Here is a 26,257-nt window from a genome sequence, read left to right on the forward strand (position 1 = left end):
TAACCAATGTTCAGTCCATTTTGAGCTCCAACCTCAAAATTTTTCTACCCATCGTTCCAGAGTGGCCTATCTTATCTCTTTGTTTTCAGGACAAGCCCTGGCTTGGGCCTCCCCTCTGTGGGAGAGGAACGATCCAATATTACAAGATAGTGCCAAATTCATTTCTACATTCCGAAGTGTGTTCGATGAACCAGGTCGTGTGACCTCCGCTGCTTCCAGCATCCTCCGTCTGCGACAAGGATCTCATACTGTAGGCCAGTACGTCATTCAATTTAGGATCTTAGCCTCTGAACTTCAGTGGAACACTGAAGCCCTAGTTGCCGCCTTCTGGCAGGGGCTTTCCGATAAAATTAAAGATGCACTGACTACCCAAGAGCTTCCTTCGTCACTTGAAGATTTGATCTCTCTATGCCATCGTGTTGATATGAGATTTCGTGAAAGAGAGGCTGAGAAAACGACTTCTGCTAAAGCACCTTTTCGCTCTAACCCTCAATTTCGTCCAGTGTCACCCGCTGTGATTCCCATGGAGATTGGACGTTCCAAGTTATCTTCTGAGGAGAGGAAACGAAGAGTCAAGAATAGACTCTGTATCTATTGTGCTGATTCCACTCATGTCCTCAGCTCCTGCCCTAAGAGATCGGGAAATGCCAGGCCCTAACTAGTTCTGGAGAGGTGAAGTTAGGGTCCCTGGAGTCCTCTCCATCGTCTATGAAATCTAAAGTCTGCGCTTTTGATGTGACTATTTCCTTTGCTACCAAGACCTTTGAGTCACAGGCATTGATTGATTCCGGAGCAGCAGGAAATTTTATTTCCAAATCGTTAGTTAATCAATGGTCTCTACCAATGATTACCTTAAAAACTCCCATTACTGTGACGGCTATCGATGGATCACGTCTCATCAACGGTCTCATCACCCAGAGTACGTCTCCAGTAACCCTTCAGATTGGTGCTCTGCATCATGAAGAGATATCGTTTTTAATTCTTCCTGTTACGACAAGTCCGATTGTCCTAGGCCTTCCATGGCTTCAGTGTCACTCTCCCCAGATTGACTGGCGCACCCCTCAAGTCACGTCTTGGGGGCCTGAATGTCACCATCATTGCCTTTCCCAAGTCATTCCTCTCAAGGTACAGCAAGCTTCCATTTCAGCTATTTCACCGGGACTCCCTCCTCAATATGCTTCATTTACCGATGTTTTTGATAAAGCTCAGTCTGAACGTCTTCCTCCTCATCGTTCTTGGGATTGTCCGATTGACCTTCTTCCTGGCAAGACTCCTCCCAGGGGCCGGGTCTATCCACTCTCGTTACCTGAAACTCAAGCTACATCTGAATATATACGGGAGAACCTCCAGCGTGGGTTCATTCGACCTTCCACCTCGCCCGCTGGAGCTGGGTTCTTCTTTGTCAAAAAGAAGGATGGATCATTACGCCCTTGTATAGATTTTCGTGGACTCAATGCCATTACTATCAAGAACCGGTATCCCATTCCGTTGATCACTGAGCTATTTGACCGCATCAAGGGAGCCCGTATTTTTACTAAGTTGGATCTTCGTGGTGCTTACAATTTAATCAGAATTCGTTCCGGTGACGAATGGAAGACGGCGTTTAACACCAGAGACGGGCATTACGAATATCTGGTAATGCCTTTCGGGCTATGTAATGCCCCCGCTGTTTTTCAGGGCTTCATTAATGAGATTTTTCGGGACTTATTATATGTATGTGTCGTCGTCTACCTGGACGACATATTGATTTTTTCACAGGACCTGCCTTCTCACCACCAACATGTGGCAGAAGTCCTCTCCAGGCTACGGAAAAATTCATTGTTCTGTAAATTAGAAAAATGTTCATTCAAATTACCCCAGATTCCATTCTTGGGGTATATTGTTTCCGGAGTTGGTCTGAAGATGGATCCTGACAAAGTAAATGCTGTACTACATTGGCCCCAGCCAACTACTCTTCGTGCCATCCAGCGTTTTTTAGGTTTTGCCAATTACTATAGACGCTTCATTCAAGATTTTTCTTCCATTGCATCTCCTATTGTGGCCCTGACTCGTAAAGGGGCTAATCCTAAGCAATGGTCTACTGAGGCTATTCAAGCCTTTCAAACATTAAAAGAGTCCTTCTCTTCGGCTCCAATCCTTCGTCAGCCTGATGTGACACTCCCTTTTTTCCTAGAAGTAGATGCCTCTAATGTGGGCTTAGGAGCTATTCTCTCCCAACGCTCGGAACAGCAAAAATTCCACCCTTGTGCCTTCTATTCTCGGGGTCTCCTACCCGCAGAGAAGAATTATACCATCGGAGACAAGGAATTACTGGCTATCAAAGCCGCATTAGAGGAATGGAGATACTTGTTGGAGGGAGCTCACCATCCGGTGACGATCTTCACGGATCATAAGAACTTGTCATATCTCCAGTCTGCCCAATGCTTGAACCCTCGTCAAGCAAGATGGTCTCTTTTCTTTTCCCGTTTTGAATTAATAATTACCTTCAAACCAGCTGCCAAGAACAAAAAAGCTGATGCCTTATCTAGAGCCTTTGCTACGTCCTCTGATATAGAAGAGGTTTCCAACCATACCATTCTAGACCCCAAATGTATCTCACTGGCTGCTTCATCCACCAAAACGCTACCATTTGGGAAGACCCTCGTGCCTTCTACTCTAAGGAGGAAAATCCTTTCGTGGTTCCATGCCTCTCGTTTTTCTGGACACGCCGGTGAACACAAGACTTTTGAGATCCTCTCTCGAAGTTACTGGTGGCCTTCAATGAGGAGAGACGTCAAAGAGTTCATTGCTTCCTGTGAATTATGTTCGCAATTCAAATCCTCCCGCAGAACCCCAGCAGGGTTGCTGCGACCACTACCCATTCCGTCCAAACCATGGACCCATATTAGTATGGATTTCGTTACTGACTTACCACCTAGTAAGAACCATAACACTATTTGGGTGGTAGTGGACAGATTTTCGAAGATGGCTCATTTCATCCCTCTGTCTGGTTTGCCTTCCTCGTCTATCCTGGCTGAACATTTCATTAAAGAGATCTTCCGTATCCATGGATGTCCATCTGAGATTGTGTCTGATAGAGGAGTACAATTCGTGTCCAGATTCTGGCGAGCCCTTTGTAAAACCTTGGGCATACGATTAGCACTCTCATCTTCTTACCATCCACAATCCAATGGACAAACCGAACGTGTCAATCAAGATCTTGAGACTTTTATAAGGATATTTTCATCAGCCAATCAAGACAACTGGGTAGAGTTACTCCCTTGGGCTGAGTTCACCCATAACAACATGTACCATGAGTCATCATCCAAAACTCCATTCTTTGTGGTCTACGGTCACCATCCGTCTTTTCCGGAATTTCCTGCCCTCCCGCCCACCCAAGTTCCTGCGGTGGAGACTGTTTGTCAGACCTTTAAAAATATCTGGTCTCAGGTTAGAACCTGTTTAAAGAAGACATCTGTCAAATATAAATCTTTCGCTGATAAGAAGAGGCGGGCTATTCCACCACTAAAAATTGGAGATCGTGTCTGGTTATCCACAAAAAATATTCGTTTGAAGGTTCCATCCATGAAATTCGCCCCTCGTTTTATTGGTCCATATAGGATCATTCAAGTTATCAATCCAGTATGTGTGAAACTCCTTCTTCCTAAGAGTCTTCGGATTTCTAATGCCTTCCATGTATCTTTGCTCAAACCTCTTATTATCAACCGTTTTTCAACTCCTCCCTCAGCTCCGCAGCCAGTTCAAGTCCATCAGGAGGAGGATTTTGAGATTACCGAGGTACTAGATGCAAAAATTTCGCGAGGAGTCCTCCACTTCCTCGTTCATTGGAAGGGCTTTGGTCCTGAGGAGCGCTCTTGGATCAAAGCTGAAGATCTTAATGCTCCTGCCCTTTTGAAGAAGTTTTACTCCAAAAATCCGGACAAGCCCGGTTCCAGGCGTTCTGTGCCCACCTTTAAAAGGGGGGGTACTGTCACTCACCGGACCGTGAGTGCCTCTTCCCGGACATTTAGGAACCGTGGCCGTCCACCATCCTGAGGGTCTGCGCATGCGCAGCCCTTTACTATACTTCAGTGTATACCCCTTTAACTTAATTGGCAGATCAGGCAACCTCCCTATATTAAGCACCTGTGGTCACTACCACGTTGCCTGATCTTGGAGTCTCATTCCTCATGAGTCTCTGAAGGTGTTCCTGTATTACTTGTGTATTCAGTGCTGCTGATTCCTGTGGTTTCCAAACCACTTCTACTACTGTGGTTCCATACCACTTCTACCATCAACTGTATCATCATGACTGTTTGCTGATTCCTATCTGCTGCCTCCGTGCACCACAGTCTTCTACACCACTTCAACGTTATTTTATATCAATGTGACTGTTTGCTCATTGCTATCCGCTGCCTCCGTGCACTCCAGCTTTTACCTCACTCACCTGCTTCTCATCAAGTCTGTTTGCTGATTTCTATCCGCTGCCTCCGTGCACTACAGTCTCCTGCTTGCAACTCGCCTGTGTTCAACATCGTGACTGCCAGCTGACTACTATCCGTTGCCTCTGTGCACTACAGTCTCCTGCTTGCAACTTGCCTGTGTTCAACATCGTGACTGCCAGCTGACTACTATCCGTTGCCTCTGTGCACTACAGTCTCCTGCTTGCAACTTGCCTGTGTTCAACATCGTGACTGCCAGCTGACTACTATCCGCTGCCTCTGTGCACTACAGTCTCCTGCTTGCAACTCGCCTGTGTTCAACATCGTGACTGCCAGCTGACTACTATCCGCTGCCTCTGTGCACTACAGTCTCCTGCTTGCTACTCGCCTGTGTTCAACATCGTGACTGCCAGCTGATTACTATCCGCTGCCTCCGTGCACTACACTCTCATCTCATCTTTGCTGTGCCTTCCTCGAGACTGCCGCTTTTCATTACCATCTGCTACACTTCGTGATCTACAGCTCCTGCCCTGCGCTGCACTCCTGTTTCCCATCGCTGTTGGTTCCTGTGGTTGCTACTGGTTACCGCCGTGTGCCGCTGAGTCCTGCCGCTGTGGTCAGCGCTATCGTCCATCTCCTGCTGATCCACTCTCCACGCCTTCACGTGTTCCACTGGCCTCTACCCTCCTGTCAGCATTGGATTTGTATCTCTTCTACTACCCTCTGCTGGATCATCTCCATTCTCCCGGGTTTCCTATGAGTCCAGTTCCACGTGTTGCTGACTCCTGTGGATTCGTGTCCCTGTCGGTCTACTCACCTGTGCGCTGCACCTGCTAGACCGCTGCTTCTCCTATCCAGGGACTTCCTATCCAGTCGGTCTCCAGCCGCTCAGGTACCGCTGCAATCCCATCTGACTGCTACTGCTGAACCACGGTATGCATACTTCTCATTGACTGTGCTGTGTATTGCATATCTTGCTGGACTGTGTTTGGTTCTCTCTGGAGTCTGCTATCCGCTGAGTCTATTGCCATCATTGACTGTGTTATCATTGTGCTGGACTACTTCAAGAGACTTTCTAGATTGCAGACCTGATCAGTCATTTACATATATATATACCTATATTGTGCATATTACTATGGATCGTGTATAAGGTGCCTGTGTATATCCTGTGTTGCAGTCTTCCCCCGTGCACCTCCTCACATATATATATGCAGTGGTACAACTTGCTGATGTCAGACCACTGATCCCTGTTTCCGGTATCACCTGTTCCATTATCCTCTCACATAGCAGTGGTACAACTTGCTACCGCAGACCACTGACTACCTTGATACCTCCACTTGGATTCCATTCCTTCACTCAGACAGCGGTACAACTTGCTACCCGCAGACCGCTGACTCTCATCACCTCCTTGTCTCTGTTGGACATTCCTCCTCACTATAGCAGTGGTACAACTTGCTATCGCAGACCACTGACTACCTTCACGTGTCCTTGTCCATACAGTTCCTTGTGTATCATTACCTCATTATTACCAGTGTTGCTAGTCATAGACTTTCCTGAGCATCTCATCGGTCATCATTTCATGTTCCGTGATCACCCAGCTACCAGAGTACCCTATTACCATCTACATTGCTCTGGTAAGCCTACCATCTGGTGATCCCTGGGTAAAGACTCCTAGTGCCCGTGACACCTCCTATGTCTCTGCCTAAATCTATCATAATTTAGCGCTATAAGTTTCTGTATGAGAGGGACTTTCGCTAGGAGTCTTTATCAGACTTCCAAGCTATGAGTCTGCACCAGACTCTTAAGTTGTAAGATTACCTTCTACAAGCTCCATAAGAGAAGTTTATTTGTGATGCTATTGTAAGTTTATCCTTAGCCCAAGATCGAGTGACATTATAGTTAGAATAATCTTACCTAACCATTATCATCATAGGTGTTTGGATAACAATACATTTAGCCAAATCCCATTACCTTGCTTATAAAAATAAGTGTTACGTAGCTGTTAATTAGTGCCATTCAAGCCTGTTATCTCATATATATATATAATAGGATTAAGGTGAGACTTTGCAAAATAATTTTTTTGCATTTTAATCACTATTCACACCTTTTAACTATTCTTTTTAATTATTTCGCTCAATTTTTGTCCATTTTAATATTCCTCAACCACCCTCTCAACCTCACTACATTACCCTATTACCACCCGTTACACAATTTCACAGAAGACAACTACCCTCTGACCAACATTGTTGTGTGACAGGATCATTTAGCTTATGAGTCACTTTTACCTTTGCAGACTGGCTGGGCTGAAATGCAAAATGTAGACTTAACCTCATATGTCAAACTCCCATTGTCCCATAGATTGTAAGCTTGCGAGCAGGGCCTTCTCACCTCTTTATCTGTTTTACCCAGTTTGTTTATTAGTTTACTATGTTTGTCCCCAGTTGTAAAGCGGTATGGAATATGTTGGCGCTATATAAATAAATTATGACGATGATGATGATCTTTAATAAACTCAGCCCTTTCAATAAACATATAGCTGGGCTGGAGGATTCCAATCTGTGTCCAAGATCCATGTGAGAAAATCAGACGTGTTTTCTGCTGCTGAACGTCTTTGCTGTTAATAGAACAGAGGTGTTAGTAGCACTTCTATTTGGATCATCACATATCTGATTCATTGCATCCATGAAATTAGAAAGATCTTGTAATATTGGAATATTTTCCTTTTATCAATGCAGAAGCCCATGTCAAAGCATTATCTTTCAACAGTACCAGAATACAACGTTTGTTCATCTGTCAGAAAATAAGTAGGATGTAGGTCAAAATGCATATTGCAATGATTAATAAAACCTTTATATCTATTATGATGACCTGAAAATCAAACTGGTGGTAATGGGAGAGCAGGATGATGTACTGTAGCTGAAGGTACTGCTGCAGGAACTTGTTGAAACTGAGTCTGTAGTTCTGCAATAACTTCATTTTGTAAGTTGCCTAATATTTAATTTCATGAACATTTATTTTCAACTTGGTTACCTTTTGGTTTTGTAGTTGAAAATTATCCATAAACTTGGTCACAAGCCCTAGAAGTTTTGTGTGAAATTCCTGTAGATGTCTTTAGGTAGAATGCATGTGGAAACTCAGATCTGAAAGCTGCTGTAAAGCAGTTGGTTCAGTACCGGTGCACTCCACAATTTTGGGCTAGTGCATTTTGTCACACTTCTGGTATAACAGATCGAAGTCCAATAGCCGTGTAGTTCAACTATAAACATAGTTTATTTTAATATATATCTAAAGTATCTAACAAGTAATGTGAATAATCCCAAGCCAGAGAAAGGGCCGTTGAAAGCATCAGACAATTGCAATCCAAATCACAAAAGGGAGCGAGGTTCTGTGGAAGTTTTTTGTTCAGATTCAAACACAATACACAAGCAAAGACTTCAGTCAGGAAATGTCTTTTATAGGCCCAAACAGGAAATGAGATCCAAGATGGAATCTTCATGAATCAGTCATGGCCATCTTGGATGAGGGATATTCTAAGGGCAAGTTCAAAACACCTTCTCCACAGGGAGCCAACGGTCCCCAAACACTATAGGGGAGGACACTCAGAGTTAAGTCTTATCATCAAGAATCACATCTGTCTCTTGATTGTATATCCACATGTCTGTATTGTCACCTACGGAATAAACTGCATTATGGTTGCAACAATCTAAGTGATTTTAAAGTACCCAACAGGACTTGCAGTCTTCACAGTTCACCCTTATTTATGTCTTAAATGACACAAATGATACAATTATGCTTAAAATTATATCCCCATTTTTTCCCTAAATCCACCATATCTGTGTCCCATCTCATTTTTATAATACTCTCTTCTCATGCAAATATTGGGAGATATAGGTACAAAAGTTTTGTAAATTCTTTGCCCAAGATACATGATATTTACAAACCTTATTTGATCCTTACCTTTTTTTAGTATAGCATTATATCTCTCCCAAGCATGTTTAAAATTACTTAGTGTATTATATTCGACCTCATTTGTTCAACTGTGCCAAAGCAAGACCCACCTGGGCATGCGTGGCATGTGGGGATGAAAGGTTAATCAAAATAAAAAACCCTTGATCTGTTTAAAAATAACTAAAATCCCCCAAAAATATATCTCACACTTCCGCTATAATTTATTTCTGACGATGTTAGGAAGTATTCAGTTACTTCCTGATGGATTATAAAATTAAATCGCAATCTACTAACAGCAGAGTTGCTGTAATTCTGACACTAAGACAAATCATGACCATAAGGACTAGATTTACTAAGCTGCAGGTTTGAAAAAGTGGGAATGTTGCCTATAGCAACCAATCAGATTCTAGCTTTCATTTATTTAGTACATTCTACAAAATGACAGCTAGAATCTGACTGGTTGCTATAGGCAACATCTCTCCACTTTTTCATACTTGCAGCTTAGTAAATCTAGCCCCATGTATGGTTCCTTCTAGCAAAAGGAATGTCCCAAAATTTAGGAACTGTTGATCTCTTTACTGAGCTATAAACAAATGTTGATTGCTTTCTTCTTCTGTGATACCAGGGTATCTTATTCATTAAGCTTCTATGAAAATGAATTTGTTATGCGTTTAAAAAAAAAATAAAGGTAAGAAAATTGGGCACACACGTCTGTATTCAACTACAAGCGGATCTGAAGAAACATCTCTTGTTTAATATGGGTCTTAGTACACCCTACATATACGGCGATTACCATATTGAGACAGATATAACACACTGCAGGATACGTACAATAAATATGTGTAATATAAAGTCCTGGGAAAACTCACAGAGAAAAAAAAAACAATTAATGTCACCTACATCAAAAAAAAAGATTTTTGTTTAAATTTTTCCCCCGTGAAATACATTTTTCAGCAGGTTATTAATGTCTTCTGTACATAAAATGCATTTTCACAGTTGCTCTTGATTGCAAGCACATGTTCTAGCATGTATACGTGACCGTCATCACTATCACCTGCCACTTACACCTAACCTGTAGCTGCTGCAAGTGATCATATAAATAAATGATGATGATGATGATCAGACTCATACATTAGAGATGCTCAAAGCTTGAATCAACCTTGGCACGTCCTTACTGTACATCGACTACGTGCATAAGCCCCTTCCCTTACCCGTTCCACCAATGAAATTGTAGGCAACTGAATGGGCCGTGTCCTATATGTTCAAAGATGAATTGAATGTTCTTGTGTTCACTGTCGTATAGATCATTTCTGGGCATGCACAGTGCAATTTAAAGCAAAATACAGTAAGTATCAGCATTTATGTTCCTTAATGAATCACTGTGGCTTGGACCAATAACCTGACTTGTAAAATAACTGTTACACAATGGTTGGTCAGAAAAACTTTACTTTCTCCTGCACTTAATGCATCTCAAAAATATTGTATTGGTAACAAAGATTTTCTCATTTATATTATACAGGGAAATCAAGAATCTACTTTGTATTTCCACAATGACAACCTAGTCATGCTGGTCAGCAATCTGTTTGTTGCTGGAATGGAGACAACATCGACTACTCTGCGATGGGGCCTCCTGCTAATGATGAAATACCCTGAAATCCAAAGTAAGAAATAAGTATGAAATGTTTTATAAATGTCATTTGGCTTCATAGCTGACTGTGTCTGTAGTATCTTTATGCTAGTCAGTTTTATGTACTGTGATGTATTTATTTCTGAATGATCATGATTTGGTGTCAATGTCTTTATGTGTCATAATTCAAGAGACATCTCCTTTTTACCTTATAGAAAAAGTGCAAAATGAAATTGAAAGTGTGATTGGATCAGCTCAACCACAAACAGAGCATAGGAAAGAAATGCCGTACACTGACGCCGTCATTCATGAAATTCAACGATTTGGTGATATTGTACCGGGTAATGTCCCACATGCCACTTCTCAAGACGTCACGTTCAGAGGCTATTTTATTCCCAAAGTGAGTGGAGTTTCTTAAAAGGATGATATGTGCACCTGGGTGAAAACGTTACCCATGCTGTTTTATGTCCAAAGGGTAGTTGACCCACATTGGGATATCCAGTTTGGGTGTTACTGCACTGCTCTGATAATCCATCTTTACATATACTTTTATATTTCTCCCGAGGGCACCATCGTTCTCCCAATACTGTCCTCTGTACTGAAAGATAAAACATACTTTGAGAAACCAGAAGAGTTCTACCCAGAACATTTCCTCGACTCAGATGGACATTTCAAGAAGAGTGAAGCATTCATTCCTTTCTCATTAGGTAACATGCATTCTGAACATCTTTTTCTAATACTACGGCTCATTAAAAATAATATTTACACTGTGTCTAAAGTATGAAAGTGGAATAATCTTGGAAATACTATAACTTTAACATCAATATAAACATTAAAGTTGAATAATATGTATATTTATCAATTCTTTCCTGAGGGGCAGAAAAATGTGAGACTGTACATAGACGTAACTACAAATGTCTGTGCCCTATAGCAGAATTGTGATGGTGCTCTCTATGCTCCATTATAAACCCATACCAACTATGATGTCTGCTCCATCCACATTCTGTATCCAATAGGGCAGAGTATTAATTGCCCTCCTTTAACCCTCGTTGCCATCCTTCTTCAATCACTTTACTTTAACTCCCCCTCACTCTCTTTTCTCTCCTTTTTTCTCCCTTCATTTCTCCCCTCGGAGTACTTGTCCCCTCTTCCTATCTACCCTCTCCATGTTCTCCTGTCGGTCTCCCCCTCACCTTTAGATTGTAAGCTCCCTTGAGCAGGACCCTCTATCCTCATGTCCTCTTCCACCTATTTACCATTTACCTTTGCCCCCGGCTCCGCCCTTTCTTTTCTTTTCTATGCCACTCGACTCCTGCCGTGGTCTCTCCACTTTTCCCTTGCCTCTGCATCTCCAACTTTGCTCTGACCCTGTTAGTGGTGCCCAGGTTCAGCCTCCTATTATCTCCCCTCCTTTCTCCATCCACACTCTCTGTGCACTGGTAGTCACTTCTGCCTGTATGCCATGTACTGTTACCCTTTACTGTTGTCTCATGCTCTATGTACGGCGCTGTGGACCCTTTGTGACGCCTCATAAATAAACAATAATAATAATGATAATAATAATGAGAAGAAGAAACTGTCCCATTACTTTTAATTTGCAGTCATTTGATCCTCATTTTATTCCAAATCATATAACTGCATGGAAACATTCATTATATTAAGTTTGAACTTTCAGACATATTTTTTTCTATGGGACATGGCCCTAGTGCCTGCTGTGGCTATAGTTGCATTCTTAAGAGTACAAAAATATAAATTATATCTGTTTTTAACATGGATGGATATAAACATTACAGTTTTAAGCATCATTATACTAAAACATCAACACAATATAAATTATGCAAATTCACTTGTTACAAGCACACAGTGGAATCTGCCATCTTGTGTCATGAACCAATATTCTTAAAAGTGACAATTTAGTAGGGTCTGATTGCTGGCCATAAGGCACTTATAAATGTAAAATTTAATACTGTCAGTAGGTTATAGTGAATTGATTTACTGCTTTCTCAAGTAGACTGGTTCAATACCCCAAAAAAATGGCATCTGGCAATTTTTAGCGGCTTTCAAAACACCTGATTTACAAAAGGACAAACTGCTTAAGGACTGATGGTTTTCAAACTGCCCCATTAGACATCACCTTCCTGATTTTAAACATGTTCAGTACGCAATGTGTGGAATTTATCAAGTCTGCAGCTTGACAAAGTATGCACTGTAAATGGTGACCTTATCATGAAATAGTAAGTGTTATCCCATCATAAATAAATTATTATTTCTCCAGGTAGCAATCATAAAGTACTGCTTCAATAATATAATTATAAAATACAATGGACCCCATAATATATTAATAAATTAATATTGCCCTCAATATAATCCTACATTAATTTGGCCCCCATTAATATATTCATAAGCTTGCCACCTCTTTTTTCTGATGCTTTTGTCTAAGCCAAATGCACTTTTCAAACCACCACAAATTGCTGGCAGTTTGAGTTTTCACCCTCCGCACTACTGGATACTAAATCCTGCAGTTTGGAGGTGAGAACTGCAAGGTATGTGTGGCTGTTTGATGTCTGATGGAGCCGAATAGAGCAGGTATGAACATGAAAAATATTTGCATAATTGTTCATGCTCCTTCACCATTCAACAGTTCAAAGTTTGCATGTTAATAAACCACAAAACACTTCATGGATATAGCTGATCAATATTTATGTGGCCTATGAGCAGGGCTGCCAAGAAGAATTCAGGGCCCGGGTACAACAAATTCATGGGGCCCCCCTCATAGTCAAATAAGCCCCAAAATTTTTTTGCGCCTCCTTACGGCGGCGCAAAAAAATTTAGAGGTATGGTCATGCATTCAGGGGCGTAGCTAGCCAAACGGCGGTGCAAAAATTTTGGGAGGTGTGGTCATGCATTTTGGGGCGTGGCAAACGTGCCATTGGGGCGTGGCTAACATAAAAACCACTAGGCTCTCAATTCGCCGGAGCGTCACATATGTTCAAGCACTCCTGACTTTCAGGACATCTACCACCACAGTGTAGTATACAAACAATGCAGTGTGTACACAAACAGTTCAGTCTTGGCCTACACCTTACATTGGGCACAACATTCACCAAAAATTGGTATTGTCCCTACTAGAATCACAACATTTCACACACTGTGCTGCTCTCTCCTACCTGTTCTTCTCACTTTCTCCACCTGTGGCTGCTGGTTTCTTTAGTTGTGGCTTGTCCGGATCCAGAAATGTTGAAGGACCTATTTTGAAAAAAAAATGGCTACATTTAGAAAATTACAGCCAGCCCCGGCGTTAAATCAATAGCACCCACGATTAATAATTAGGCCTTCCTCCAGCCCCAACATTAAAATAATACTATTTACATTTAATAAATAAACCTATTTCACTTCCTGCAAACAGCCCCAGCAATACCTATTTCCCGCAACCATCACTGCCATTAAATAATTCATAGTCACATTTAATAAATAGACCTCATTCTCCCTAAACTCACCCCAAGATTCAATAGCCCCCAAACCACCCCATCTTAAATTAATAGTCCCTACTATTAAATTGCCTCACCATCACCCTACAAACAAAATAGCGCCCATTAATTAGCCGCCACCTACCTCACACACACTACATTGCAACAAGCCCCCTGTGCCATCACACACACAATACTGTGCCCCTTCATCACAACTACACTGTACCCCCTTATGCTCACACTGCGACCTCCATGCTGCTTTTCCCCTTCTTTTTTACTTTGTGCCTCTCTCCCACTTTTTTTATTCCTCTGTTCCTCTCTCCCACTTTTTTCCTCCTCTGTTCCTCTCTCCCACTTTTTTTTCCTCCTCTGTTCCTCTCTCCCACTTTTTTTTCCTCCTCTGTTCCTCTCTCCCACTTTTTTTCCCTCCTCTGTTCCTCTCTCCCACTTTTTTTCCCTCCTCTGTTCCTCTCTCCCCAATTTTTTTTATTCCTCTGTGGCTCTTTCCTTTTTTTCCTCCTCTGTTCCTCTCTCCCACTTTTTTTCCCTCCTCTGTTCCTCTCTCCCCAATTTTTTTTTATTCCCCTGTGGCTCTCTCCTTTTTTTCCTCCTCTGTTCCTCTCTCCCACTTTTTTTTCCTCCTCTGTTCCTCTCTCCCACTTTTTTTCCCTCCTCTGTTCCTCTCTCCCCAATTTTTTTTTATTCCCCTGTGGCTCTCTCCTTCTTTTCCTCCTCTGTTCCTCTCTCCCACTTTTTTTTCCTCCTCTGTTCCTCTCTCCCACTTTTTTTTCCTCCTCTGTTCCTCTCTCCCACTTTTTTTCCCTCCTCTGTTCCTCTCTCCCCAATTTTTTTTTATTCCCCTGTGGCTCTCTCCTTTTTTTCCTCCTCTGTTCCTCTCTCCCACTTTTTTTTCCTCCTCTGTTCCTCTCTCCCACTTTTTTTCCCTCCTCTGTTCCTCTCTCCCCAATTTTTTTTTATTCCCCTGTGGCTCTCTCCTTTTTTTCCTCCTCTGTTCCTCTCTCCCACTTTTTTTTCCTCCTCTGTTCCTCTCTCCCACTTTTTTTTCCTCCTCTGTTCCTCTCTCCCACTTTTTTTTCCTCCTCTGTTCCTCTCTCCCACTTTTTTTCCCTCCTCTGTTCCTCTCTCCCCAATTTTTTTTTATTCCCCTGTGGCTCTCTCCTTTTTTTCCTCCTCTGTTCCTCTCTCCCACTTTTTTTTTTTATTACTCTGTGGCTCTCTCCTTTTTTTCCTCCTCTGTTTCTCTGTCCCCTTTCTTTATAGTACTGTCCCTCCCTGTTTTCCTCCCCTTGCCTCTCCGTTTCTTTACTTACCTATTGTCAACTTCTTTCTTTTCTTTTCTGCTCTTCTGTCTCCTCTTCTGTCTTCTTTCTTCCTGCTGGCTGCGGCGCTCCTCACTGACTGACAGGCGTGACTTGATGACGTCACGCCCAGCAGTCATTGTGAATGGAGGAGAGGAGGGACACGGCGCCGCGCGATCACGTGAGTATTTTTTATTTTTATTTTTTTTTCTTCCAGCTCCCATGAACCCCCACCCCCCCCACCCCCCACCCCCCCGCGGGAAAAAAAAATAAAAAAAGTTTTAAAAAAAATAGCGCAACAGAGAAAAATAATAAAAAAATAAAAATAAATTTAATTAGCAGCGAGGGCCCGGCCCGGGCCCCCTGGCATGGCCGGGCCCGGGTAAACTGTACCCGCTCCCCCCCCTCTCGGCGGCCCTGCCTATGAGTAAAAATGCTTTATGTCAGTAATTGTTCATCTTTGCGTTCTAGCTGGTCCAGTGTGCAATATGATGTAGCACATGTCCTTGTGTTTCAAACTCCCATTGTCCCATAGATTGTAAGCTTGTGAGCAGGGTTCTCTTACCTCTCTGTCTGTATGTATTACCCAGTATTGTTTTATTAATGTTTGTTCCCAATTGTAAAGCGCTACGGAATTTGCTGGCGCTATGTAAATAAATGATGATGATAATGATCTCATTTGCTCTCCCCCATATGTCCAACTGGGAAAAATAAGAAGCTCAAAGATACCAGGATTTTATTTATTAGTCTGACTTGCCCCAAACTGGTAAAAAAAAACAACACATTCAGCATTACTAATTAATACTTTATTAAAAATGTCTTAGATGTTGCTTTTAATCACATATATACTAGCAGTCAGTAAGTTTTAATGTTTCCTATTTATGTTTTAACTAGGCAAAAGAAGTTGTGCTGGTGAGAACCTAGCCAAGATGGAGCTGTTTGTGTTCTTCACGACCCTGCTACAGAACTTCACATTCCAGGCTCCACCTGGAGCTAAACTGGACCTCACCCCTGGATTAGGGGCCACAAATGCACCATTACCTCATGAAATTTGCGCTATACCTCGCAACTAGGCATGTTTTTAGCCAAGATGATTTCTAAAAAATGTCATAATTGTTTTGATTTGTATCAACAAAATGTTTCACATGGAAAATGCTTTTATTATCTACTCTATGTAGTCAACTTGGAGAGCAAGATTTTGATTTTTCATCAGATAAAAAAAAACACTAAAAGAATAAAGACTGATTTGTACTACTCTGAATTGGTGAGTGTGAATGCCAGTCTGTGGATCTTGATGCATACTACTTTATCATTGTACAATTGATACATAGAAGATTTGTATCACTTTTAGCAGGAGTGCCAATTTATCTGTTTTTTTGTAATCAATAAATCGATGGAACACTATGATTTTAGTGCTACAAGTATAACAATTAAATTACCCAGTCAAGTTCTTTTAACTAAAGCTTTGAAATTAAATTGATTTTAATAATATAATAGTAATATAATATAAAAGAAATACTAACATATTTATTTAAATTATAGTAAATATAACTTTTTTTTCCTAGATGCCAATTTTCAGTTATTATTTTTAAAAGAAAGTAAACAAATCATGGTTAACTACATACATAAAATAGAAACAATATAAAAGAACAAACCAAAAAGTGTCTTAAGAAAGGAAAAGAAAAAGGTGGTAGAGAGGGATGGATGGATGAATGGTGGGTGGGTGGGAGCGTACCTAGCTTTTTAACATTCTAATGATTCTGTAATCCCTACCTATCAGATCTGATATCACACCGCTTCGGATTAGTTCGCTATGGAATTATTTAAATTGACCAATGTTCAAAACTATCCAATTATGTTGATAACCCAAGGATCCATTTGACCAGAAAAAATATGACCTTTAATTAGAAAAGATTATTATTATCTTTTATTTATAATTCCCCACAAAAGGTTTGCAACACCGCACATGAAATTTACAGTAGTATGAAATAAAGAGACTGCAACAATCCACAACACATTGCATAATACATGAAACACAAAATAATATACTTAGATATCTTGGTAATGCATATCAAGTTAGTTATGTGACAGTGAGTGAGAGTGATAATGTCCAAGAGTGGTAATGTCCAGGCGTGGGCTGGCAAATTTCAGTCTGGGGGGTGCACAGGCGGCCGCATCACATGACACTTGGTGCGGCCACGTCATTGATAACGCGGCCACAGCGCGTGTCATGTGATGCAGCCGCCTGTGCGCTGATGCGGCCGCATCATGTGTCATGTGATGTGGTCGTCTTTGCGCCGCTGGTAATATTGCATCCAAGGGGGTGCCAGCTGGCCCAAACAGCAATTAGACTGAGTGGCCCGGGGGGGCGATGCCCCGCGGCCCAGCCCGCCCCTGGTAATGTCCAATTGAAAGTAGGCCTGGACTCAAGAAAATAGAGCTATCAAAGGAGGCGCAGAGGTTCAGAGGTTCAGAGGGTGATGGTATAGTACAAGGAGAATGCAAGGAAAGAGGTCCCTGCTCATGAGATCTTACATCTTAAAAGAAAGGGGAAGACACAAATAGCGTGGCACTGAGTCAGGAAGTTGAGTTGATAGCTGAGTCAAAGGAGTTAGAAGGAGAGTTGATAAACTTGAATAAATAAATTAGTTTTAAGGATATGCTTGAAGCCTTGGAGAGTGAAAACTAACTTGGTAAGGTGTGGGAGAATGTCCCACTTTTGGAGAACAGCCATGGTGAAATCCTGGAGATGGAGTGAGAACAGGAAATCAGTATGGCAGTGAGGTGGTGGTCATTGACAAAGCAGAGGGGGCAGAGAGAAGTGTGGGTAAAGATGAGATTGGAGATGTCAGGGAGAGGATTGGTTTAATGCTTTGTAGGTAAGGGTGATGAGCTTAAATTCAATTCTGCTGGCCATGAAGAGTCAATGTAGTGATTGGGTGTAGAGGGACAGCAGATTAAGAGAAATATAAGGCTGGCAGCAGCATTTAGGATAGACTGAAGAGGGTCGCCTTTCTCCAAGTCCTTCATAAAGGTTGTGCAGGTCTGCTAGTTTGTTCCTTTTATCCCAATCAGGTAAATAGTGATGAAAAAAATCCTAGATATTTTAATAATGCAGTTTGTACTTTGGATTACACACATTGAACAATTTAATCAGTTAAATTGAAGCATATCTGGATTTAAAATGCCTTACCACTCCATACGTACTTTTTGTCTTTATTTTAGAAGACTTAGCTCCTTGTAAAGAAAATAATTGGAATTTCAAAATTATTAAAAGATCTAAGTGTTTACCGGGTCCGTATTTAATGGAAAAATACCTCAAATTAAATACATTTGCCACATGTTTCTAGGCTGTTTCAATGCATTTTATAGCCTCTGTGATAAATCATAAATATGATGCAATACTTTCAGTGTTTCCAGTATTTTCCTAGCAGATATCAGAATTCATAAGACTGCAAACCAAGTACAAGCCCAGTATTCATCCTCCACTGAGCGAAAATTATTGTTATCTCTGTCTGTACTTAGCCTAGAGCCTTCCATAATGAAGAAAGAATGTGGGTCTATTTAGAGGAAAGAGGCTTGGGAAGACTTGATTTGAGTACCCAAGCAATGTCATACCAGAATTGAATCAATTCACTGGAGGAGAGTGTGCCCCATGTCACAATATCAGACAATATTGGTAACAACCGTTGCCCCATATTTGCAGTTCTGGATTGGTGCAGAAATTAAAGTTTTCAGGATTCTCAAAAAGGAAGTAAATAGAGAGACCGAATGGAGTCTAAACAAAGAAGACCACAATTGTCCCTGATCAACATAAACATTGCTGTTTTGACCTGATAATCTTTAGAATAACTAGATGGATCAAATGCCTTAATGAAACAATTTTTTCCAGAATGGTAGCCATGTAAACTTTAGAAGGGTTGTCTCTCTCCAGATTTAAATTCCAGTTCCCCATAACCAGTTGTGACACGTCCAAAAGAAAAAGTAAGTCACTGAAATAGTAATCTCAGTGTTCTTTTACTGAACAAAGGAGCTCATATAATTTTTTTTTTTAAATGAAAGATTCAGGGAAAGTATATAGGGGATTTCTTGAACAATTAGTTGACGAATGTTATTATTATTAATATTTATTTATAAGGCGCCACAAAGGCGTCCGCAGCGCCGTACAGAGACAAACAAAATTACAATACAATGGGAGACAGCACAGTACAGTAAACACAGCAACTCAATAAGCTCAATGCACAGCTAGAGAGGGCGGGGAAGGGGGAGGGAGGATCCGCAAACGACGGGGCCCAGGAAGGAGGGCGCGGAAGACAGGGAGACCCCCAGGGGGGAGGAGGGAGCGAGAGTGGACGTGGGTTGGAGGACCCTCGAGGAGGAGGGCTAAGTAGCTGGAGAGCAGAGTTAGAAGTGGTGGAAACAGGAGGAGAGATGGCCCTGCTCAGAGGAGCGTACAATCTAAGGGAATGGTAGAAATGTCCTTTTTATAAAGTTAATCTTGCCTACCAGTTTAAAGAGAGGCGAGACCAGATATACAATTGTAACAACCCTTTTCCCTGTTAGGGTGTGTATATCAATTTGTGTGTGCGGTCTACAAATTAATTCAGTACCAGACTGTGCATTGCCTGCACCATGGTCTTCGGACAGTAAGCTATTCATGGTATAATGCTTTTGTTCAGTGACACCAGAGGGAGACCAAGGAACCCTCCTCACCCTTAATCTAAACACCAGGCTTGAATACAGAAAACACACACCACTCTGTAGCTAGCTTTAGAAACCACATTGGCACGTTTATTTCTAGAGTGCTTCCGCAAGCAGGTTTCTTTTTTTTAAGTTTGCATAACGAGTGCACCTTTAAAAACAGTTTATCAGCTCACAGGTAAACTAAACAGCATATTATCCTATAGCTTAACACATAATAACACTCAGTTCTTAATACTCTAAAGACTACCTTCAGAGGTACCTCTGCATCTGAACATTATTCTAGCGAGGAGTTCACACTGAACAGGGACATGCAAAAACACGACAGTTGAAACTAATATAACTTTCACAAATAAATATGACTGTCCAATATATATCAATAAGTAGCACACATCATAAAGTGCAGTTGGTATTTATGTCTACAGGCTCCGTTTGTTACTTTTCAGTAATACTGTATGAGTTATCAGTAGAAATAAACTGGTAACTGCAATACAACTATGGTAGAAATCCTTCCAGCAAGCAATAATAAAATAGTAATAAACACAGATTTCTCCAATGCTTGTCACATGTAGCAAAAATCCAGCATCTCTTGAGTGATTTTCATAACAATACTGGACTCTTATAACTAAGTTCCTATATGACTCAGTCCATAAGTTTGACTAACTATCCCTAAACTTATTCTTGAAAATGAAGCTCAGTCCCAGAACAAGCGTATATGTCACTAATCTTTGGGACTTCCCACCTGGTCCCTGACTAACTAAACTAATATGTACGTTTGGCTCAGTCTTTGTAGCAAAACAGGAAGTATAATAAAACTAAAGGATACTTATCAATATATTGCTTCAGGTCCAGTTTCAGGAAATCTTCTCAGGATCTGGATATAGGTATTTAAAGTGGTGTGAAGGATGTCTTATCTCTTGTTTATAATTTTATATATAAAATACTTCTACTAACTTACAAAACCACAAACAACACTGCACCAACACAAATCTCGTCATTTGTTACAAAATACCTCCCAAAATATCTTCGTCTCTCAAACACACTCACTTGCTCCCACTGTTAGCTATATTCTATTTTTGGCTGTACCCAAACTGTGGAATACTGTCCCTCGCAGAACAAGACTTGATTCTAGCCTCTAAACCTTAAAACACTGCCCAAAACTCATATTTTCTGGCAAGCTTATTGAATTCTGCAAATTACCCTCCTAACCTTTCTAAGCTACTCTGACTTGTCTTTTCTCTTGCACAAGCAACCCTCTGACCCCCAGGTCTACATTACTGTGTGAATGGATCACTTAGCCCTATAAAATAGTTTTTTCACTTGCAATCTGGCTAGAACAACATACATTATGTGGCACTTTACCTATTAATCAGAATAATAATAATAATAATAATAATAATAATAATAATAATAATAATATACTTGTTTATTTGTAATGAAATATGTTCAGAAGGGGGGTACAGGTATTTATCATACAAAAGTTATTTGGGCAATAACAATATGAGAATCACAATAACTTTCTTTCAGATAAATTTACTTTTAAATGACTTGCATTAAAACTGTTTCTTTCTTTTTAGGCTTAGGATAACATCTAAATGTGAGTTTGGGTTTTTACACCTATACAAAGTTAGTGCAAGATTTATCCTTGACTTGCAAGAACTAACTGGCACATAGGATAGATCTGTATATATTAGAGTGTAACTGTAATACAACTCTAAATACCGGTGGAGGTATTTAACTTGGATGTCCCAATGTTAATTAGAGCTCAACATGTCCAAAACAGATTTATATTAACTCCTTAGAGAGTCACCACTTTCCATCATATCACACCCATATCACAATAATTTCCTCAGTCTACCAAGCCTGCTGCCTTGCCATCACCCTTGACACTGCCTTCTGCTTTACTCTTCACATAAAGACTTAAAGCAGTCCTGTTGGCACAAGTTTGGCAAAAAACATTCAATGCTAATTTACCACTAATATTTATCGTTATGTTGGTGTATTTACCATTCTACCATATATAAGAGGTGCAATCCATTTATATTAGACTTCATAGTAAATTTACTAAGATGTAGATTGTAAACCATTATGTGTCACCAGTGGATTAGGTGAAACTGCCTACTAAAACCGAGCAGGAAACATCTGGTTTTACCCAACATTGTGTAAGACATTATGGTGGGCCCAAGCAAATAATTTTGTCCCTACACCTAGAGTGGACAGTCCAATAGTAACTAACACTGGACCCCTCCTTATACCCCTTATTGCATTGGGTACAAGGGTAATAATGTGAAAATGTTATGCATGCACATGTGGCACTACAAGTGCCAGTATGCACATGGGTTCCAACAGATATAGACACTTGAAATAATAAAATTGTAGTGGCTGCATTGATAGAAATTATAATATATAATAGCACCACTTTCATATAGTTAATTTAATAACATTACCAAATTAATAATTATTTTTTTGCTCAAATTAATATTTTGAATTTGGTTTACCTAAAAAATACCTGTGGGTAAATGTATGAACATGCGGGTTCTTCAACACCCGTCTGTTCAGCGTGTTCGGCGACTAAATTTCAAGCGGCGCTGCATTGTAAAGGGAAACTTTCCTTTACAATGCAGCGCCGTTTGAAATTTAATCGCCGTACACGCTGAACACGCGGGTGTTGAAGAACCCGCATGTTCATACATTTACCCCCTGATCTCTTCTTTTCTTCATCCAATGTAATCCATATGAAATGTAAAACATAAACAAATAGACAAGATGAACTGCTAGCTAGGAGCTCCCAACACCAGAGGAGTTAATCACCTCTAACCACACCTACTTAATCGACGGGCAGCAAAAGATTAGCAGTCTTGCACAGATGAGAGGCCACTCTAATTAATAATTATTGCACTATTTAGTTAATTATTTACAATTTCTGTAAGCTCTCACACATCATTTGTATACCTTGAAGGAACTGGTCCTCTCTAGGTGCGGGGGGCCAGAATGTTAGTATGGTTCCCTCTCCTACCTAGAGGACTGGGCCTGATGTTGAGCAGTCTTGGTGATAGAGAGAGAAAGGGCTTTTTTAAAAAATCTTTCTATTTTCCTTATTTTTGTAATTTTCGACAGGCATGACAGCTCATATAGCATGTGGTTTGAGCTGTTTCAGCAGTCAGAACTGTATCTAAAAAAACTGCCTTTTTCTGGTTGTGTTTTGTGGGCTTCTGTATACTGAACATTCATAAATCCCTATTTGTGTCTCCCCCTTTCCTTTAGGATGTAAGCTCTCAGGAGCAGGGCCCTCTTTCCTTGTATGCTCCTTCTACTATTCCATCACCCACTGTACCTCTTGGCCTGCTTCCCTAACCTGTTTTCTTAAGCTTTGGCCTACTTCTCGCTGTTTTCTACCATCATTTTCAATCATTGTCCCAGTAATAATTTGATTTGAATTACCATGTTACCTGTGTCCGTGTATATATTTTTATTCTTGTTTTGTTCTTTCTGTATCATGTTGTGTCATGTACCGCGCTGCGGACCGTTTATGGCACCTTATAAATTAAAGATAATAATAATAATAATAATGCATGCAAGGAAAAGAGAGAGGGGATGAGAGGGATAACTCACCGGACCGAAACGAAGGGAAACAGAAGTGGTAAACAGGGCAGAGAAGGGGGGACAGGGACACATGGCAGCACTAGATTACAGTAATAAGGCTGCTGCAAAAACTCTGAGATATCTAGCAGCTGAATGGAAAAAAGGGGGGAGGGGGTAGAATAAAAGGGGTAAAAAGGGGGAAATTAGAAAAAGTAGAGAAAACAAGAAAAGTAGAAAGAAAGAAAAAAATAAAGGAAGGACTGCATTGCACAGAAAAGTAAAAAAAAAAGGGGCATATATACAAAGAGAAAACACAGCAGAAGGAAATTGTAAAATATAAATAATTTCTCCAACAGGTTCTTCCCATGGATCTTGCAAAGAAGAGTGAGGCAACCAGGAAATGAGAGGACCTATAAAGAAACCCAAGACCCTCCCACAAGACATTTATTGGCCTTCAAGCTAAGTGTAAGCTCGAATGCAACACTGTCACTACTTAATTGCGTTCATCTATAGGGACTCTCTTCTAATCGTGCTCTGCATACCTAGTACACTTATTCTAATATTTGTCAAAAAAGAAAAACTTTCTCCAAGGCATGGAAGACCAACACCTTTCATAAATATAAAAAATTTGACATTATCAATCTTACATTGCAACCATTTTTGTCTTAAAAAAAAGTTTTTGCCTGGGTAGCTCTTTGTTATTATTATGTGACCTACAGACCCAATACATTTCTATCTGTATGTACTTCTGCACATGTATTTTGAAAATATTTTGGACAGTATACTTTGCAGCATTCTTAATTTTGAAAATGTCACACAAGTGGCATGCCTTTAACCGTCACCTCAAGGTCAAGCTGAGTGGCCACCATAGACATGCTAGGGGCACTGGCGGTGGTTCTATGGCTTCCTTGGACCTCAGTCCTCTTGAGACAATAGCATTGGCATCCATAGATGATCAGTTGAAGACAGAACACTATATAAGACCGACAGAGGGAAATTACTTTTTTTGCCATTTGGTAAATTCCGATTGTCAATTTTAATTCAAATTCATTTACTAAAGTGAAAGGTACATTCCTTAATATCTAAAAGGCAATGCATATGTTAAGCATCTGCAAATGTGTGAAATTGTCTCCAACTTTCAAATCATTTTCATATATTTGCAAAATAGTAATTTCACACATTAGCAATGCTGTTCTATAAAGGGAAATGTTATATGTGTGCTGTCAAGTTTCTACACAGTTACATAACTTTGCATTGCAGGTGTGTGTCCATATCATGTACTATGTATGCCTATATAGTAGCATACATTTATAATGCAATGCTTAATTTTTGTGTTTTCTAAAGAAATTGTCATGCTTCAAAATTTTATGTCATGCTTTTTATTTTTTTGGGTTATTTTACAGAGGCTTTGTGATTAACATAAATCGATCCATCCTAATAGTATGTCTATAATGTACAAGGAGACTTCAAAATGTGCAAGGCTTTAGATAATCCATATTTCTCTCATGTAGCCAGACATGGGCATGGTTGAAGCCTGGAATCTGTAGGATGACAAGTGTTATCCCCTCCGAAACCAGCAACTGTATACCGCTGCCGACCCAAGGAGCGTGTCTTCAGGCCACGTGTCAGCCTCTTTGGGATATCTGAAGCTGAGGTGGTCTGTGTCATCATGTACACCGTGTGCGTTAAGCAGATGGACCTAGAGCCTATACGCAACATCCCAACAGCAATACTGACAGCATTTGCATTTGTTAATGAATCAGGAACACTATGTTGTAACATTTACTGTATCCAGCTTGTGGGCGCTAAAATAATAAAGAAATCAGCATAAAAATTTACAAACTGTGTTATAGATAAGAGAAATTTGAAGCAGGTGAAGCGAGTTCTTGAGATAATATTACATAATTGCTACAGACAGGGTAAAGGTGAATCCAGAGTTGTTATTAGAGAAAAGGTAGAGATATTTTTTTATTTACAACATTGGTGTCACCACAGAGTGTTTATAGCACTGTTAAGTACAACCTATATGTACAAAGAGTTCAATGCATAACGAAAAAATACTTTAATGGGATATGCTTATCCAAAATTAGCAACATATAACATGGTAAAAAAGTACTATAATAAAAATATATTTTTAAACTTTAGAAACTTTAGAAGTGGAGGTGTATATTTTTAGCAGGACAAACCTGGGCAACCACTATTTCAGAATTATAATGCTGGGACTTGTAGTTCCACACCAGCTAGGGACTGTTATCCTTCTCGGAAGGACTGTATCAGTATATCTGGTTGTCGAAAAACAACACATGAAACAGTATTTGTTAATTGACATTATTTACAAAGGTACCTTATATAATGTGCATGACTCTGCGCAGTGCTGTAGAGGGATCTACCTCTCCCAGTCAGGCCTTCTCACCACGCACTTTCTGAGATTATTTGGGGGTCATTCAGGCCCAATATAACAAACTAAATCAATTGCAGAGGGCGAGAGAAAAGAGTGAACCAAATACAATCCATATGTATACACTACACTATATATGTGAGACAACTATTCGTCTGAATAACACAGGTATGTCAACATTTTTAGTCTGTCATATGGAACGCTAAGTGGATGCAATCTCAATGCAGCCCCATTTTATCTTTTTAAAACAGTTTTCATTTTCTGCTATTTATAACTATAAATATGTATTTTTGTATTCATCCAGGTACGTGCTGATCTGTGTAAAGAAAGTTGTTTATTGTTTGTTACACATTTCATCTTAATGTTTATATTGTAGTGGTGGGCCATACTTCTTTGGCACCTGGTCACAATCCCTCTGACAACTGGTCATGCCCCTTCAGTGGCATACCACCACTTCACAATGGCGCACACATACTATTTCATGATCCCCCACCATTGCATTTCTGCAGTGGACCCTTCAAGCCCCAGTCCAAAACTGAGTACATACATTAACGGCGTTTGAACCAGAGTCTCCAGTTATATTGTCTTGTCAAATTATTTTACAGTCAATGCTCCTGATAACTGAGTTACTGTACTCCATCATGCTTTATGTGGAACCCAGTATAAATTTCTTACTATTTGTCGCAAAACAGGAAGACATGCTAAGTTTCCATAGCAATAGGTTATCACTCGATCGGACAAGGTACATCCTGTGTTTATTGTAAGAGGGGTCATAAAGAGAATTGCAGATGGAA

The 26,257-nt window shown here is 40.4% G+C and overlaps 1 protein-coding gene across 1 annotated transcript in view; it reads left to right on the forward strand.

Annotated features, from left to right (window-relative positions):
- LOC142143091 (cytochrome P450 2K1-like) overlaps positions 1 to 16,137 on the forward strand; it is a 45,525-nt gene extending 29,388 nt beyond the window's left edge. Inside the window, exons 7-11 of the mRNA XM_075200805.1 lie at positions 9,673 to 9,714; positions 9,889 to 10,030; positions 10,212 to 10,396; positions 10,562 to 10,703; positions 15,677 to 16,137. Of these exons, the coding sequence (XP_075056906.1) occupies positions 9,673 to 9,714; positions 9,889 to 10,030; positions 10,212 to 10,396; positions 10,562 to 10,703; positions 15,677 to 15,855 (690 nt within the window). The 3' untranslated portion in view covers positions 15,856 to 16,137. The remainder of the gene's footprint in view (positions 1 to 9,672; positions 9,715 to 9,888; positions 10,031 to 10,211; positions 10,397 to 10,561; positions 10,704 to 15,676) is intronic.
- Positions 16,138 to 26,257: the final 10,120 nt, after the last annotated feature.

Source organism: Mixophyes fleayi, chromosome 3, assembly GCF_038048845.1.
Source record: "Mixophyes fleayi isolate aMixFle1 chromosome 3, aMixFle1.hap1, whole genome shotgun sequence".
In the NCBI taxonomy this organism is placed as follows: Eukaryota; Metazoa; Chordata; class Amphibia; order Anura; family Limnodynastidae; genus Mixophyes; species Mixophyes fleayi.